This window comes from Camelina sativa, chromosome 14, assembly GCF_030686135.1.
Source record: "Camelina sativa cultivar CO46 ecotype springtype chromosome 14, ASM3068613v1".
NCBI lineage: Eukaryota > Viridiplantae > Streptophyta > Magnoliopsida > Brassicales > Brassicaceae > Camelina > Camelina sativa.
The window spans coordinates 18958532-18975239 of NC_141893.1; the positions used below are offsets into that span (position 1 = coordinate 18958532).

Consider the following 16708-nt stretch of genomic DNA (forward strand, 5'->3'; position numbering starts at 1 on the left):
GGAACAGTATGATCCATATCCTCTCTACAAAGATTTTTTGCTTGATTTGTCAAAGAAGAAGGCTGAAGCTCAAGATGAGGAGGAGCTTGAGGACCTTGGAGGAGTTATCATTCCAATCAAGCTTAAGGATCCAGGTCCATTCTATCTGCCTTGCACACTTAGCTATCTTCACTACAAACAATGCCTTTGTGATTTGGGAGCTTCAACAAGTGTGATGCCATACTCCATAACACAAAAGCTTGGGAGAACTGATTTCAAATCCACCAACCTTCATATATGTCTAGCTGATGGGTCAAATAAAGAGATAGTTGGAAGGTTAGAGAATGTCCCAGTCAAGATAGGGAAGGCAAGGGTTCACACTGATTTTGTGGTGTTGGAGATGGAAAAGGAACCTGAAGATCCAATCATTCTTGGAAGGCCATTCTTAGCCACTGTTGGAGCAGTTATTGATGTCAAAGAGGGTCTTGTGACCTTGAACATTGCTGAAGATATAGCCATGAAGTTTAACATCTATAACCCAACCAACCTTCCTACCATTGATGATCAACCTTTTACTATCAAGGACAAAGGAGGTCAAGAAGGCTTAAGTGGTGAAGCAATTCCAAAGGCTAAGCTCTCCTTTCAAGATGATTCTGTGGAAAAGCTTAAGAGGTCAGTTCAAGAGTTGACTAGTATGGTTGAGGATTTCCAAGTTAAGCTGAACAAGAGGTCTTTAAGGAAAGCAAGACCAAGGCTCAAAATCAAGAAGAAATATGGTTTGTGTGTTAAGGGTGAGGAGATCAAGGATCAACTTCACAGTGATCAAGAGGTTCCAGGGAGGATTTCATCACCTCCTTGGTATCTAAACAAAGCCTAAGAAGGCAGCCAAAGTCAAGCTTAGTGACTTTAAACAAGCTCATTAGGGAGGAAGTCCCTAAGGTATCCTTTGTAAATATGGTTTATTTTCCTTGTAGTTTTGATGTGTTTTCTTTTATGTTTGTGTTGGACAGGCCTTTAGGTGAAAATGTAGTTGGGTAAGGAGAGATTTAAACTTGGAGAAGGAGACTCGCAGGCCCACTCGACCTGCCCACGAGAGGTACTCGACCGAGCTAGAAAGGAATTAAGGCCCATTTGATCTTCAAATCGCTAGAACGATCAAGTGGAGGGAAGAACAAGAAGAAAAATTTTGAAATTTCAAAATTTGGTCAAGGTGCTCGACCGTGTACAGTCGAGTGTGGGGTCGAGTGGCAGCAAAAAGCAGGTCAAAGATTCCCATTTCAAATTTGAATGGTATGGACGCTCCACCCTTGTCTCTTTGTCCCCTTAGCTTCTTTATATAGACCTAGCATGAGATTATACCTCTCACATTCTCTCATTTGCTCAAAACAATTAAATTCAAGTTTTAAAGTCTCTCTCATAGCTTATCTTTTGCTCAAGCTTAGTTCTTTCAAGTTTTTGGGTCACTAACCTATTAACTTTGAGCTTTGAGTCTATTCCCTTCAGTTCTTTTTGAAAAATGTCTTCAAGAATCACTAGGAAGTCTCAACAAACCGCTGCAACCACCATGGAACGTCATGATGCTAGCCTTGAATCAAGAGGAGAAGCTGGAAGAGCCACTCGATGCCCCACTCGATCATGCACTCGACCGAGTGACCGTTCGAGCAGCCGGTCGAGCCAGATGTCGTGTCCAAGGAGAGAGTTAGTTGAGGAAGATCCTGAGAGGACTGAAAGTGAAGAAGAAAGGGAGCCAACTCTTAGTGATTTCATGAGGATAAACAAGACCAAAGGGAAGAGGCCAGCAGTTGAGATTGAACAAGAGAAGGTTGAGAGTGAGAGTGAAGAAGAAAGTGAAGAAGAAGAGGGAGAGGATGATGGAGAAGCAGAATCTTGTGGATTGACAAAGAGGCAACTTTATGAAGCCTTCATGAGAATGGAGTTCCTGGGAACCAGGTATCCACAAAAGGAGACCATGGAGAAGCTAGCCATTGACAAAGATGTGGAGTACCTTTTTGAGAAGAGCAGCCTAACCAAGTTCATGGGGCTTTGCATGGAGGGCTACAAAGAAGAGAGTTGTGAGTTTCTAGCCACAGTCAAGCTGCACACATATGCAAGAAAGGATGCTGGGTTAGGAGCTGGTCACATTGCTTTCACAATCAAGGGGAAGAAGTATGATCTTTCAATGAAGAAGATAGCCAATGTGTTTGGTTTTGAGGTTGGGAGCAATAGGAGTCTGATGATTCCAAGAGAAGAGCTCTATGCTGTGTGGGAAACCATTGGGGACAACAAATTCTATTCATCCTCCAATTCCAAGAGCTCAAGGGTAAGGAGCCCAGTCCTAAGGTACTTCCACAAAGCTCTTGCCAACACCTTCTTTGCTAGGAAGGAAACTGGGAACATTAATGAGGGGAGCTAAAGATGATTGATTTGGCTCTCAATGGAATCATCTTTCAAGCAAGAAATGGTACCATCATTCTTGGGAGCACTGTGGAGACTGACCTAGCAATGGTGCTCATTGATCACATGATTCAATTGAGAAGTTGGGTAGGCAAGTTGGAAAACAAAGGATCAAGAGGAGCACTAACCATTGGAGGCATCATTACTCCAATCCTACAAGCTGCTAAGGTTCCACTTAGAGGAGAAAGGGTTTCACCAAGATGGATTGACTCTAGCTACCTCACCTCTACTCTCATCCTAGCCAAGGAGATGCATCAAGGGAATCACATTTTCAACTTTGAGCTTCCAACACTTGGGAAAAAGCAACTGATTTTGCCTAACCAAGAGCTCACCACCATTCAAGAAGGAGCCAACATTGACTTTTGGCCAGCTGAGGAGCATTTGTTTGATGGTATAGTTCAACCTAGAGTTGATGAAGCTGGAGATGTGCAAATGGCTGATGAAGAGGAGCAATTTTACTTTGAGGATTATGAGCTCAACCCAAGAGATAGTAGAGGAGTGAGGGAGGCTATCAAGAGGTTAACTCTTTTGCAAAATTGGAACAAATGGCATGGGAAGAGGTTTGATAAGCTGAAGAAGAAGGTGACCAACATGGCTAAGTCTATCAAGGGCTTAAAGAAGGAGATTGCTGAGTTAAAGAGTGGAAATTCTTCACCTACACCATCAAGCCCTTTGAGGAGGAGTAGCTCAACTAGAGCACTTTCTAGAGTTGCGAACCCTGTAGAACCAGATAGAGCTTCAATGTATGAGCCAAATCAGAGGAAGAGGAGCTCAAGTACCCGAGAACAACCATTTTCAAGGTACTCGACCGGGTCACTCGAGCACCCACTCGACCGAGCACCTCCAATGCACTCGGCCGAGTTCCAGCCCAGATCACCCTATGGCTTCTCACCTCCAGCTGCTTATCCAGGATATCCAGGTTACCCTCCCATCCCACCCCAGTACTTCATGGATCCAGTACTCTACCAGCAGTTCTACCAGCAACAAGGTCAGAATTTTGACACTCGTGGTCCAGCTCGACCCCCCCACTCGAGCACGTACTCGACCGAGTCCCGGTCGATTCCCATCGTCGAGCTGCCCCAATCTCCACCTCCAAGTCATCAACAAGACACCAACTACTCCTATGACAGCATGCAGATGGATGTGGACAACTACTTCCACAATCCCTAAGGTACCACTATCACCTTCACTTGTACATATCATTGCATTTCATGTTGTGTTTTGTTTTTTGTTTTTCATCTTGAATCCTTACTCAAAAATTTCTTTCACACAGGGACTGTGTGATTTAAGTTTGGGGGAGGGTTTGAGATAGCATTTGACATTGTGTTTTGTGATTCTTATTTCAAATTTTTAGCATCATCATGTTAATACTTGCATAGCATCTAAGGCATAGAAAAACCCTAAAAATTTAAAATTTTTTTGCAAAATTCTTTATAAGAAAAAGAGTGTTCATGTAGTTTGCATTGCATATTAGGATCTTGTTTAGCATGTTTCATGTAGGATTGTATAGTATTTGCATTAGGGATCTATGATGAGTATTCCCTTGTTAGCTTGTTTATTCACTAGACTAGGATCAATGCCCAAGTTAATAGTACTTTGATGCTAGTTGAGTGGTTAGAAGCATGAGATTGAACCAAGCCTTGAATTCCTACATTGCATTTGGTCCAAATTGAAGCATGTTGAGATTTGAAACCATTTCCTATTTATAAGAACCTAATATTGACTTTCAATTATCAATGTGTACATTGCTTTAAACTCATGGATACCATATACATATTTGGATCATCTTCTTCCTTTTTACCACTCTTGTTGATCCAAGTAGCTGATTTCCTCATTAAGAATCAGTTCCCCTACCCCTAAACCAAACCTTCTTTCAAGCCATGTTTATTCTTGTGAGAGTGAGGCCTATTTTTCGGATTGAGCTTGGTAGAAAGTGTTAGGTTTGAACTGACAAGAGTAAAGCCTTGTGTAGTTCTAGTTTGCATTTTTCAAACTAGATAGGACTAGGTGGTTCACTTATTGGGTTTGAGACTTGGCTGTTAAGAAAAGAAAAGAGGAAAAAGAGAAAGAAAAGAGGGAAAGGTAAAAAAAAGTTAAGAATGGTTCTAATTAAAGAAAAGAAAAGAAAGAAAAGGAAAGTCTAGCAAAGTGCTTATATGTCTTAAGAATAAGAAGAAAAGAGAACCATAGCAAATAAGTAAAGATCCCCCATCCCACTAGAAAGATCAAATAAGAAACATCTCCTAAGACTTGAAAACCAAAAGAGAAAAGGGTGAAAAAGAAAAGAAGAAGTTAAAGGGTAGAACTAGGATCATTTGGGTTTAGATTGCTAGGATAAAACACTTTGGGAGCCTTTGGATAGACAAGGTTTTATTCTTGTATGTGTCTAGGTGCTCTTACCTTTAGCATTCTTCTAAAGCTCAATCCATTTTCATGAGAGAACCTTGATTTTGATAAGCCCTACTCTAAAAAGAGACCATCATTGTCTCTAAACCTTTTACTGCCAAGCCAAATGAGTTTAAGCATTGCATAGAATTGATTCATGTTCTTGATTAATGAATGTTAAAGGAAATGGTTGATTTGAATGCATGTGGATGTCTAAGGCTCAAATCAATAAAGGTTGTGATATGCTTGTCTAAAGTCTTTAAGTATAGCTCATTCAACTTGCATCATAGTACTAGTAACTTGGACATTGATTCTAGATAGTCTATTTGCAAGCTTTAGGAGCTGAGATCCCACTTTCAAACCTCACCTACCTTTTTTGTCTTGATTATTTGCTTGAGGGCAAGCAAAGACTAAGTTTGGGGGTGTTGATGTTCATATATTTTACCTTGTTTTCCCTTAGGTTATTCACAAGTTTTGCATCTTTTGCTATCCATTTAGGCCATTATTGTGTAGCTTTAGGACTAATCATGCATTAGAGTATAGTTGCATTGCATTTGCATCTTTTCATGCATAAACAGGTGATTTTGGAGCTTAAGGAGCATGGAAGCAATGCTAAGGAGAAGTGAAGCAATCCTGAGGAGAAAACAAGAAAGTTAAGGCTGAAGAATCAAGGTCCGGAGTCCAACTCGACCGCACACTCGACCAGACACTCGACCGTGTGCTGAGAAGGACTCGACCGAGTGGAGAATGCACGAGAGAAGCCAGCTCGACCAGCCACTCGACCGAGCACTGGTCGAGTTGACCGAGCCGTCGACTGCTTTGACTTTTTGTATTTTTAGGGCTTCCACCTCACCTCCTATATAAAGCCCTTGTACCTGCAGCCACCAAAGAGTCCAGCTTTTTAGAGAGTCTAAAACCTAGTTTTTACCTTTTTTAGATTTTATTCCTTTTGCACTTTCTTTTATTTTTTTAGATTTTGTACTTGTTTAAGAAAGAAAGACTAGATTCTTGTATTTTGTTGGTTTCATAACTTTCAAGATATTAAGATTTCGAGTTTTATTTCTTCTTCAATATTGTAGATCTCTGTTTCATCTTTCTAATGATGCAAGTTTCAATATTTTCTGGGTTTTTGACTTATTTCACCATGTGTTCTTGTGAGTAGTTTGGTTAGGACCTTGAGGATGGGTTAGGCTGGGTTGATCTTGTGGTTTATTTGATTTGGTCAAGATTGATTGTTGTAGATCTCTTCTAGGCTAGATGTTCTTAATGCTGATCCTATATCTGAGAAGGTAGGGTTTGATTTCAAGCATCTTAGCATCACACCAATGTTTAAGGAGCATAGATAAGGCTAGATCTAGAGCTTACCATTAGGCTTGCTAAGAGGTTAGAAGTCTTGTTTGGTTTGAGATGTATTGCTTAATGCCTGCTTGTGTAGATTCTTTACTTTGTGAGAACAAGTCTAGAAATGCATAGGTTTGATTGTTTCTTGCCATGAGAGTGGATTAAACATGTCTTAGAATAGTATGTCTAGAGATCAGCTCAAAGTTTGCTTGAGATTTGTTGACCAAGTTAGATAACCACAATGATTAGCTCAGCCCATGAATCCCTCCTCAAGGCCTTCTTTGTTTATTAATATCTTAGTCTAAATATCATTGCTTGCTTGTTGTTTGATTAGTTTTTGCATTGCTCTGTTTTTCTTGTATTGCTCTGTTTTCACGTTTAGTCTAGCTCGACCCTGTACTCGACCTACACTCGGTCGAGTGCTGCTCGAGTTCATCCCCAGAACTTGTGTTTATGATTTGTGATTGTCTTGTTTCATTCCTGTTTCATTTCTAATGCATTCACTTAGTTTTCTATTCATTACTTGTCTTGCATTAGTTCATTAGCATAGTGTCTATTTCTGTTCTAGTTTCATTATAGATTTAATTTGTCTGTTCTGTTTGCATTTAGTATCTTGTTCTAGTTGTTTTTACTTTCTGCATTTCATATCTCATTATAGGATTGTTAGTGACAAACAACCTTTACATCTGGCTTGACTTAGATTCATATGCACATCTTGATTGTTCACAAACACTCAGATTGGATTGACACCTCTTATACTACAATTTCATAAGGGGAATTGAAACACCCTGACATCCATTCATTCATAACTCATCATTCCATACATCATTCATTCACCACACCACACAAATAGTCAGTTTCACGTATGCACTTGTACCGTATGAAAAAAGAATTAAACTTGACGAGAAGAGCGTCAAGTGTGTGTTTTTTGGAGTGAGCAAGGAGTTAAAGGCATATCGTTTATACAATCCAACAACAAAGAAGATAGTAACAAGTAGAGATGTCTAGTTTTATGAAAATAAAGGCTGGAACTGGGAAGAAAAATAGAAGGAGAAAGGCTTCAATGGGATGATTCAGACGTTGAGCCTACAGAAAAACATACGGTTGTAGAAGAAGAAAATCAAGTAGTAAAGGAAGAAACTGTTGTAGTAGAGGAAGCTCAAACCGGTTCAGAAACTCAAACTCCTATTGGAGTAGCTCAGACTCCTGTAAGAGAAGGATCCAAGAGGACGATAAAGAGAGCAGTATGGTTCAAAGACTTTGACACGAGAGATGCATGATTTCTAGTAGAAGAAGAAGAAAGAGAGATCTGTGCAATGTTAATAGCAACAGAAGATCCTACTTCGTTTGATGATGCAAAACAAAAAGAAGTGTGGAGAGAAGCAATGTAAAAGGAGATTGCTTCCATTGAAGAGAATAACACTTGGGAGCTTGTTGTTCTTCCTGAATGAGCAAAAAAGTTTTGAGTGAAGTGGGTGTTCAAAACAAAGCTCAACGAGAATGGTGAAATTGACAAGTTTAAAGCAAGATTAGTGGCAAAGGGATATCATCAGAAAGAAGGAACAAATTTTCATGAAGTCCTTGCACCAGTTGCTAGGTGGGATACCTTAAGGGTGATATTAATAGTGGCTACAGAAAAGAGGTTGTTTGTCTACCAATTAGATGTCAAAAGTGCATTCCTACACGGAGAATTGTAGGAGGAAGTCTTTGTGGAGCAACCACGAGAGTTTAAGGTCATTAATGAAGTTGATAAAAATGTACAGATTGAGAAAAGCGTTGTATGGTTTGAAACAAACCCCACGAGCGTTGTATATTCGTATTGGAGTATATTTTCTGCGAGAAGACTTTGAGAAATGCTACTATAAGCATACATTGTTCGTAAAGAACGAAGAGGGACGCTGCCTGGTCATGAGTCTTTAGGTTGATGATCTCATCTACACAGGACACTCAATAGAGATGCTAGAAGAGTTTAAAGCCTCCATGATGAGTGAGTTCTCTATGACTGATTTAGGCAAGATGAAATACTTTCTGGGAGTGGAGGTTGTTCAGGATGAGAAAGAAATCTTCATAACTCAGAAAAATATGCAGAAGAAACTCTGAAGAAGTATGGTATGGAGGAGTGTAATGCTGTTAAAACTCCAATGGTACCGGGTAACAAACTCACAAGAGAAGGAGCTGGAGAAGAAGTGAATCCAACAATGTTTAAGAAACTTGTTGGTAGTTTGAGGTACCTAACTGCTACTAGACCTGATTTTGTCTATTCGGTGAACCTAGTCAGCAGATATATTGAGAGACCAAATGAACAACATATGGCGGCAGCAAAGAGGATCTTGATATATATTCAGGAAACTCGAGATTTTGGAATTCAGCACTAGTATGGTGGTGAGAAAAATCTAGTCGAATATGTGGAGAGTGGCTATGCAGGGGATGCTGATGATTTCAAAAGCACCTCTGGATTTGTTTTTATGTTGGGTGGAGGTGCAGTGTCATGGGTCTCAAAGAAGCAGCCGATTGTCACTTTGTCTACGACTGAAGCATAGTTTTTTTCTGCAGTTTATGGATCTTGTCAAGCATTGTGGCTCAGGAACATTATGGCTGAGATCGATATTGAGCACAAGGAAGGTACTATCATGTTCTGCAATACAAGTTTTGCAATCAAGTTGTCTAAGAATTCGGTGTTACATGGGAGGAGCAAGCATATTCATGTCAGGTTTCATTACTTGAGAGAATTGGTGAATGATAGAGTAATTCAGCTCGACTACTGAAGTACACATGATCAGATATCTGACATAATGAAAAAGGTGGTGAGCCTGAAGTGTTTGAGAAGCTCACGAGTAGGATGGGTGTTGGCTTAAAGGAAGTATAAACTGAAAAGAGAGTTTCAGTTTAGGGGAGAAAATGAAGTATAAAAAGATTTATCAAATCTTATTGTTAAGTTTGAAGTAGTCAAGTCGTAGGAATGTGTATTTCGTTGTTATCGGAGTAGTTGAATAAGTTGCAGGTTTTTTAGAAAGTAGTGTTGAGTTGTTGTTCTACTATATAATTCTTTTCCTGTAACTCTTTATCAATTAACACAAATCTTTCAGTTTTTGGTTCTGAGCAAACTTTCTTATTCACAAAGATAACACTTAACGATGGACCAACTTGATATGGACAACCCAAAAGGACCAAAACTCCGGCCGTAGAACATTATCTGCCTATGCATGATGAATCACAGCTTATATGTTAACTATGTGAGGTTGTTCACGGGCTCAAGATAATTTCCATCATCTTAATTAGTGTCACAACGATAATAAAGACAATAGACTTGGTTATCTCGGTTATGTTGGGTTTAATTGGTAACCATGTACTGTTTTGGTATGTGATGTACCGCTTTGACAATTTCTAAACACAAAAGCGATATCAAAAACGTTACCAAATACATTATTCAGTTTTTTTATACAGCTTTCATGTATTATTATTAGTTTTGAGTGCGTTAGGGCATCTCCATCAAAGAATGTAAACAAAGTTGCTTAAAACATATTTTATTATTAATTTTGAAAAAAAACTGAAATTTAGAACTTCTTCAGAAACTTTAAAATTTCATTGGTCCATTGATGGATGTTAAATTTGGGGTTCTTCAACAAATATTTGAGACTTTATACAACTATAACAAGGGATCCACAGTACAAGCCTCACTTTATCAGTATTTAACCGGCTAACATATTCAGTTAACCCTCCAACATAGAAGTATTCACTATACAAGTCCCTTTCTAGATCATCATCCTCTTTTTTAAAGAGAAATTGTAACCTGTATTCAATATAGACCTTTAGATTATGACAAAGGAACAATAGAACATTAGCTTCTGCTAAATAAGAACTGATAAACGCGCAGGTTAAAATACTTCATGAACATGAGGCACACAAATCAGATATATACGTTTTAATTAGATTATCATGGCTGCCTATACCTTTGGATATAGAAAAGCAAGCTCCCTAATTCAACCAGAAACAGTGTATGGTCGAATTGAATTGCAGTTGTGAATACTGATTATAATGTGATTTAAAAAATTTGGTGATGCAAGTATTCATTCACTTTACCTTCAGAATCAGGAGCTTGCGAATCTGCAGGAGAATTGGTCGGACTGAAAGACGTAGGATCTTTGTTAATAACATATTAAAGTGTATACAATTGTAAAGAGCTAGTAAATAAACTTAATATAATTGTCCAAAACAAATGTATACCTGGAGCAGAGAGAGAAGCTGCTGTAGTTGCAAAGGTTCACAAATAATCCAGGAGCTACCTTGTAGAATGACACAGCAACAAAATCTGCAGGATGCTCCGATAAATCAGGTGGTAGTGTAGCACAACCTTTTGCAGCATCAATCAAGATTAACCACCGCTTGCTCCTTATAAAAAGTATATAAAAGCCATGATGAGAGAAAAATAATAGAAACCAATACGAACAACCCTCGTAAGTCCTATACACAGTTAGAATCAACAAAGAAAGAAGAATCAATTGTTATAGTTCATCAAAATGTACACAGATCATTTCTCTATTTTTTAACATTAACAGCAAAAAAATATATGGCCGATTCCTATAATAATTCTCCTGTTCAAAGGCTGTATCCAAGCAGATGAAGATATGAATAGAGAATGTAAAGTGACAATTACTTGCTAAAGGGAGAACCTTGTAGCGTGGTTTCAGTACTTGTAAGCCCAAATAAGAGCAATGATAAACTAGAGCAACACATAGAGGAAAGACTGTTCGATTAAGATTAAACCTCAAGCAGTATATATATATATATATATGTAGCTACACCGCAACATACAACTGAGAGAGCCACACATAATCCTGACTATAACTTGGAAAATTTGATAGATAATCTTCCAATTCAACACACAAGCACAAGGAAAACAAGAAGTGACCACTGATGACATTTAAGTTCTTTAACTTGAGAAACCCCATATAATTTCAAAAAAAAAAATCAAGTCTTTAAAAAACAATCGAGAAATAATCAAACAACTTCTCTATCGATGATACCGATAGGAGGATATAAGTTAGACTCAAAAGTTAAATTAAAAATTATAATATAATTGAAAACTAATAGAAAAGTGACAGCTAAGACTGAAGAATCTAAAATAGTGTCTGTAAATGATTTGCAGAAGACATTTTCTTCTTCTCTCCCCGAACATGTTTTACATTTATATTAAAAAAAAAAAACAAATACACCGGTAATATATGCAATGGGAGTGCTTTTAGTAATCCTTAAATCTCTAGCACAAAGATCTAGCACAAAGATCGATCAATAAGTAAATTTTTTTTTAATTAATGTTATTTATTTTTAAACATAAACAACTTTTAAGATATTGCCAATATCGTTATGGAGATTTGATGGAGATGACCTTATCAGTTGAACTCGTTATCGATTATTCTTCCACGTTTTGTCATCTAATGTAGTTATTCTTTTTTTAAAAAATTTGCCATTAGCAATGTCTTTTTAGTTTATCTTTCCTCCTTTATATACTTTATACTAGTTATATTAGTGAATTGTGAGATTTTGTTGGCGTGTGATGATGTGATGTTACGTATCGTGCTAGTTTATGATTGGGCCCACAAATTTACTTTTCTTGAACATCCAAATTCGCACCTTTGATGTTATACTTCGCATATCCACCAATTTGTTTTTCTCATTTCATCCTCTTGTTTCGTACAATATATTAATATCAATGATTGCAACTGGAGTTATAACATGTTTCCTACGTTAACCTTAAACTAGTTAAAGAGTTCGATGTTTAGAAAAAAAAAAAAAGCGAAATTATTAGTACAAGAGTTTGCTGAATATCTTTCGCACAACGACCACAATTTTTTTTTGTTTTTCTTGTTAATATATATGACTGTAAAAACGTACTCGATCTCGTTAATAAAACTGTTTAGAATGTTGTGTCCAAAGGACTTATATAATGCTAAGTTTCTAAATGATATACACAAAACTTGAATACAAAAAAATATAATATACACAAACTACGGTAAAATCTTGATATATAATCTAATATAATGATTGTGATAGCATGATATAAAAAAAAATTGAAAAAAGTTATTGTGTATATGAGAATAGATAATTAAAATGTTCATTGTTCTATGTCATTTTTCAAAAATACCTTTCCATGTTGTCTATTTTTTTAAATACAATTTTTTATATATAAAATAACAAAATTATAAGTTCTAAATTCTAAATATTAAATTATATCTCTTGAAAACAATATCCTAAATGTAAAATAGAGAACGCAAATCTAAACAAAAAATTCTAAAAATTAATTTAACATCTTGTAATTATGTAAAAAAGGCAACAATGAAAATGTTCGAAAAAGAGATATTTTTGAGAAGGAATATCTCAAAATTCTAACAAATTCTCTAATTACAAACATTCAATAAGCTCAAACCAATGCCATTGTAGGTAAAAAGCTCATTTCTGTGAAGAATTAAATTAGAGAACAAAATAGCATATTGCCACAAGGGATGATATATATACTATTATTATGCAAAATATGGTTCTTCTAATTTTAACATCCGCGAACCAAATTGTTGGTTTTAGAAGTGGGTGTTGGTCGACAATAACAATTTCCGGTTCGATCGGTTTGTTTAAACCGAGGTATTTAAAGAAGAAGTCGACCTTGAGGGTTTCAGTGGCCGCTCATTTGTCGTTCTAGAGAGTTTAGAAGAGAGAAAAAGTGTTCTTGAGAGTTTTTGGGAGGATTATCTCATTAAGTGTTTATGACAATACTCATGCATCTCAACTGTTGTTTGTGGTAAAGGTAAAGATAAAGTGTGATCGTGGAATCAAGACGATGAAGAAGAAGATATTCTAGTGGCTCGATTGGTTATTATATGGTTACTGTTAGGTTGCTAGAGTTGAGTTTTTAGAATGTTGTCTAGGATTGTTGGTTCCTTATTTTATGTTGGAATGATTATTGAACTAGTTGTTATGGATTTATTTCTAATTATTAGTTATTGGATAGTTGCTGGTTCGATGTTATTGGTTTATTATTGATTTATTTCTTCTATTATGTTTTTTTTTAAATTAAGACGTGAGTGTAAGTACGAGATCATTAGTTATTTATTATATTAAAAAAATGGGTTGGTCGTTTTACTAATATCGACCATTGCCTTAGACCATAAGTAATTCATCATCTTTTCGTGAAGGAGGCAGATGAGCATAGAATTTTGGTAAAGTCGACAAAATATAACATTATTTCAAACTTCAAATAAATCGTGACCAAACAACGCTGTTGAATGGATGTAGTAGAAATGACTCTGCGTTTTAGCAAATGCGACGGTAATTTAGGTATCCGAAGTAGATGGATTTGATATGTAATTTATACTTAGTCAATAGTGTAAAGCATTTTTTAAGTTATACCGCATTCTTGATTTATCCATATTGACACGAAAGTGAAGGTTCCAATTAACACAAAATTTTGCGAAATATCCATATGTGAAGCTTTAGATCTTATTTACGTAATGCAAAATTTGCATGCTTTATTTGATCGATAGAAATTTTGTCGGTTATAAAGTGGAGGTTGAGATCTTAGGCCAGATAGGGACATTATTTGTTATGCTCTAAGATCTTTTCATTATTTTTAATTTCTTTTCGAAGCAGATTTTTGTGGCTCTTGAAATTAGAAAACCTTTGATGATCACCAAATTCCATTGTTTTTGTTTTGTGTGTGGCATAAATGTATTTAATTAAGAAGAAAAGCCTTTTAGTTTGTCTTTGTCGCTTGGTAAGGGTTTCATAATGTTAATATATATGTTACTGGAAAACTCTCTTATATACTTTACAAAATAAGAGAAATATTTTTTGTAGAGGAATTTCAAAAATTTGGTGTGGACGGTTGATTATAACGTTGAATGGATATATATATATATATATATACATGATTTTTTTTTTTTAGTGTTATATGAAATCTAAATTAAACTTGATTATATATCGTATTTATTAAAATAAACCTATAAAACAGAGCTCGTGTTCATGAATAATCGAATTGAGCTAAGCAAAAGACGTATATTTTACTGAATATTGCACTGAGTACTCTAGCTTATCTCCTGGTGGCCAGACCTATCCTATATTACTGGATTATTTCCAAGCACACGATCTTCATGACTAACAAAGTTAACCGTCCAAAATATCTTGATAATCTTGGCTGAAGAGTTTTATGTTCAAAATATGAAATTAAATTATTATTAATAATTAATGATACATATTGTAAGCTAGATATAGAATTTTATGTAAGCTAGAGTATGATTTACAAATATGTAATAGTTTTCTAAAGTATACACCATATGACCATAATGCATACAAAGAGACTGATTAGTTTAGCTTAGCATGTGACTGCAGATTGTTAATTTAAAATGTTGGATGAAGATACAATTTTTTTACACATTTTTTTTAAATAAAATTTTGTCATCAAAAATAAACTTCAAATTATTATTGACTTTAACAAATGTAAGGTTAGCAAGGTGTCAAGATAAAAAAAAGAAAATCTATGACAAACTGTAATAAAGTTTTTATAAATTTTAAAGTAGTAAAGTGTGGCTTTAGAGACTTTACCAAAACAAAAAAGAGAGAATATTTTCATTGTTCTCAATTTAGACCAAAAACGTTGTTCTCAGTTTATAACTAAGTGTAAGTTTGTGACCAATGTTTTCATTTATTGTTTTCTTAATGAAATAGAATATATTCAAATCTTACGTATTGTTCTTGTGCATGATATATATGCAAAAAGCAAACAAGAGTGGACAGGAATCTTTTGTTCATATTGTAACCATATATTTTATTCTTAAGCCTATAAATTAACATGGGTACATTTATTCTAGAGAAAAATTAACTAGGAATAATTCTATTTTGATTTAGCAAAATGCGTATATATATTAATGTTATGACAAATTAAATTAACCTGAATATCAGGTTTATGAAAATTGACCCAACAAAAATTATTTAAATTGAAAACAAATTAAACTTTGCTGCCAATAAATGAAATAATATCAAATAAACCGATCAAAACCCTAATTTAGCAATTAAACTAGAATGAAAGAAATAAAAAGGAATTTACTAAAACTAAAATTATACATATATATATATACATATTTTTCTCAGGTTTTGTTTACATGTCGTTTAAGGTTTTTTTTTTTTTTTTTTTTTTTTTTTTTTTTTTTTTGTTTTGTTTTGTTTTGTTTTAAATTGCTTGTCATTCTCACTTTTTAAGGTAACTTTTACAATGAAATTTCCAAACTAGCCTTATTCCAAACTAACACAATTTGTAAATATATTAGAGAGTCACGTAGCTTAGTCACGTTGGAAAATACTACGAGGAGTCATTTTTTTTTTCAAATTGTAAACATAATACGATGAGTTATTTTATTCTACTTATAAACATACTCACTTTTCTTTACTGTCAATCATCTAGAGAAAAATGGCAAATTAAAGTAATTTAATTAATTCAACAATTTTTTGAAGGTGGAGGAAAATCATGATGTTGGTGTAATGGTGCATAGTTTTGATCTCAACAAAATCCCTTTTGAGGAAGAACTTCACTTGAACGAAGAGAATGCTGATGTCGATCCCATCGTGGTGCATGATTTTGATCTCAACAAAATCTCTTTGGAGGAAGAAGAAGAGCTTCAATTAGGTGTAGAGGTTGCTCATGTCAATCCCAACGTAGTGCATGATTTTGATCTCAACAAACACTATTACGACGACGGAGAACTTCATCCTCAAAAAGAGATTCAAGATTTGATACTGCAGATTCGAAGATCAATTGCCCAATAGCTTTCTAGATTTGAGATCCATTATAAGATGATTTCATTGATGTTCAATTTCTTCTATATCCTCCAATTATTCATGGCGTAATACAAATTGTCTATTATGTCTTCCAGTTATTCATCACGATGTATCTAACAAAAATATAAATCTAAAGATGAATAGAAATCTGAAATACCTAAGATACTACGTAGATATACCTCAGTCACTAGTTCGCTAATATCCAGCAGGACAAAGTTCGTTACGGTCAAGACAAGCCCCAACTGTTTTTCCATCACTCTGTGACGTTTTCAAGTAGTTGATAACAGGATTTTCACCCAGGGTATCAATTCCTTATGCAGTTGTAGTACAAAGGGTTATCAATCCAAATGGTTGTTATGCTAGCAGATAAGATGTGATCAGAACAATGCAAGTCAAGCCAAGCAATAATGGGAGTTTTATCTAACAACCTAAAGAAACAAAAAGTAAATAAAACAAGAACAACTCAACCTAAACACACAATGCAAGCATTCAGGTACCAGATCAGGTGAGTAATCGGATAACAGAAGAAATCAATAACACAAAGATCAACAACTCGAGGGTATACACGAGGCTGGTGATCGAGTACCAGTTCGGGTAATGGGTCGAGTTATAGGTAAAAGGCTAAACAATCAAGTATGAAAGCTCCTAAGGATGGGGTAATCGACTCATAAGTGCTCCTAATCAATTTGGGATATCTCACATGCCTCAAGCAAATATTCCCTAGACAATG

General features: G+C 35.6%; 1 protein-coding gene across 1 annotated transcript; it reads right to left on the bottom strand.

The window, feature by feature from the left end:
- Positions 1-9720: 9720 nt before the first annotated feature.
- LOC147928411 (molybdenum cofactor sulfurase-like) lies at positions 9721-11041 on the bottom strand. The gene is made up of 4 exons (XM_087483045.1): positions 10814-11041; positions 10384-10548; positions 10240-10283; positions 9721-9949 (listed from the first exon to the last, which is right to left on the bottom strand). The coding sequence occupies exons 1-4, from the start codon at positions 10891-10893 to the stop codon at positions 9912-9914; spliced, it is 327 nt and encodes a 108-aa protein (XP_087339171.1). The 5' UTR covers positions 10894-11041; the 3' UTR covers positions 9721-9911.
- Between the last annotated feature and the right edge of the window lie 5667 nt (positions 11042-16708).

Excerpts from the sequence above, each read along its gene's own strand:
- LOC147928411 (XM_087483045.1), bottom strand. The coding sequence starts at position 10,893 with ATGTGTTGCTCTAGTTTATCATTGCTCTTATTTGGGCTTACAAGTACT. Across the intron at positions 10,549-10,813 it reads CAAGGTTCTCCCTTTAGCAA|GAGCAAGCGGTGGTTAATCT; the intron begins GTAATTGTCACT and ends ACTTTTTATAAG. Across the intron at positions 9,950-10,239 it reads GCAAGCTCCTGATTCTGAAG|GTTACAATTTCTCTTTAAAA; the intron begins GTAAAGTGAATG and ends TATTGAATACAG.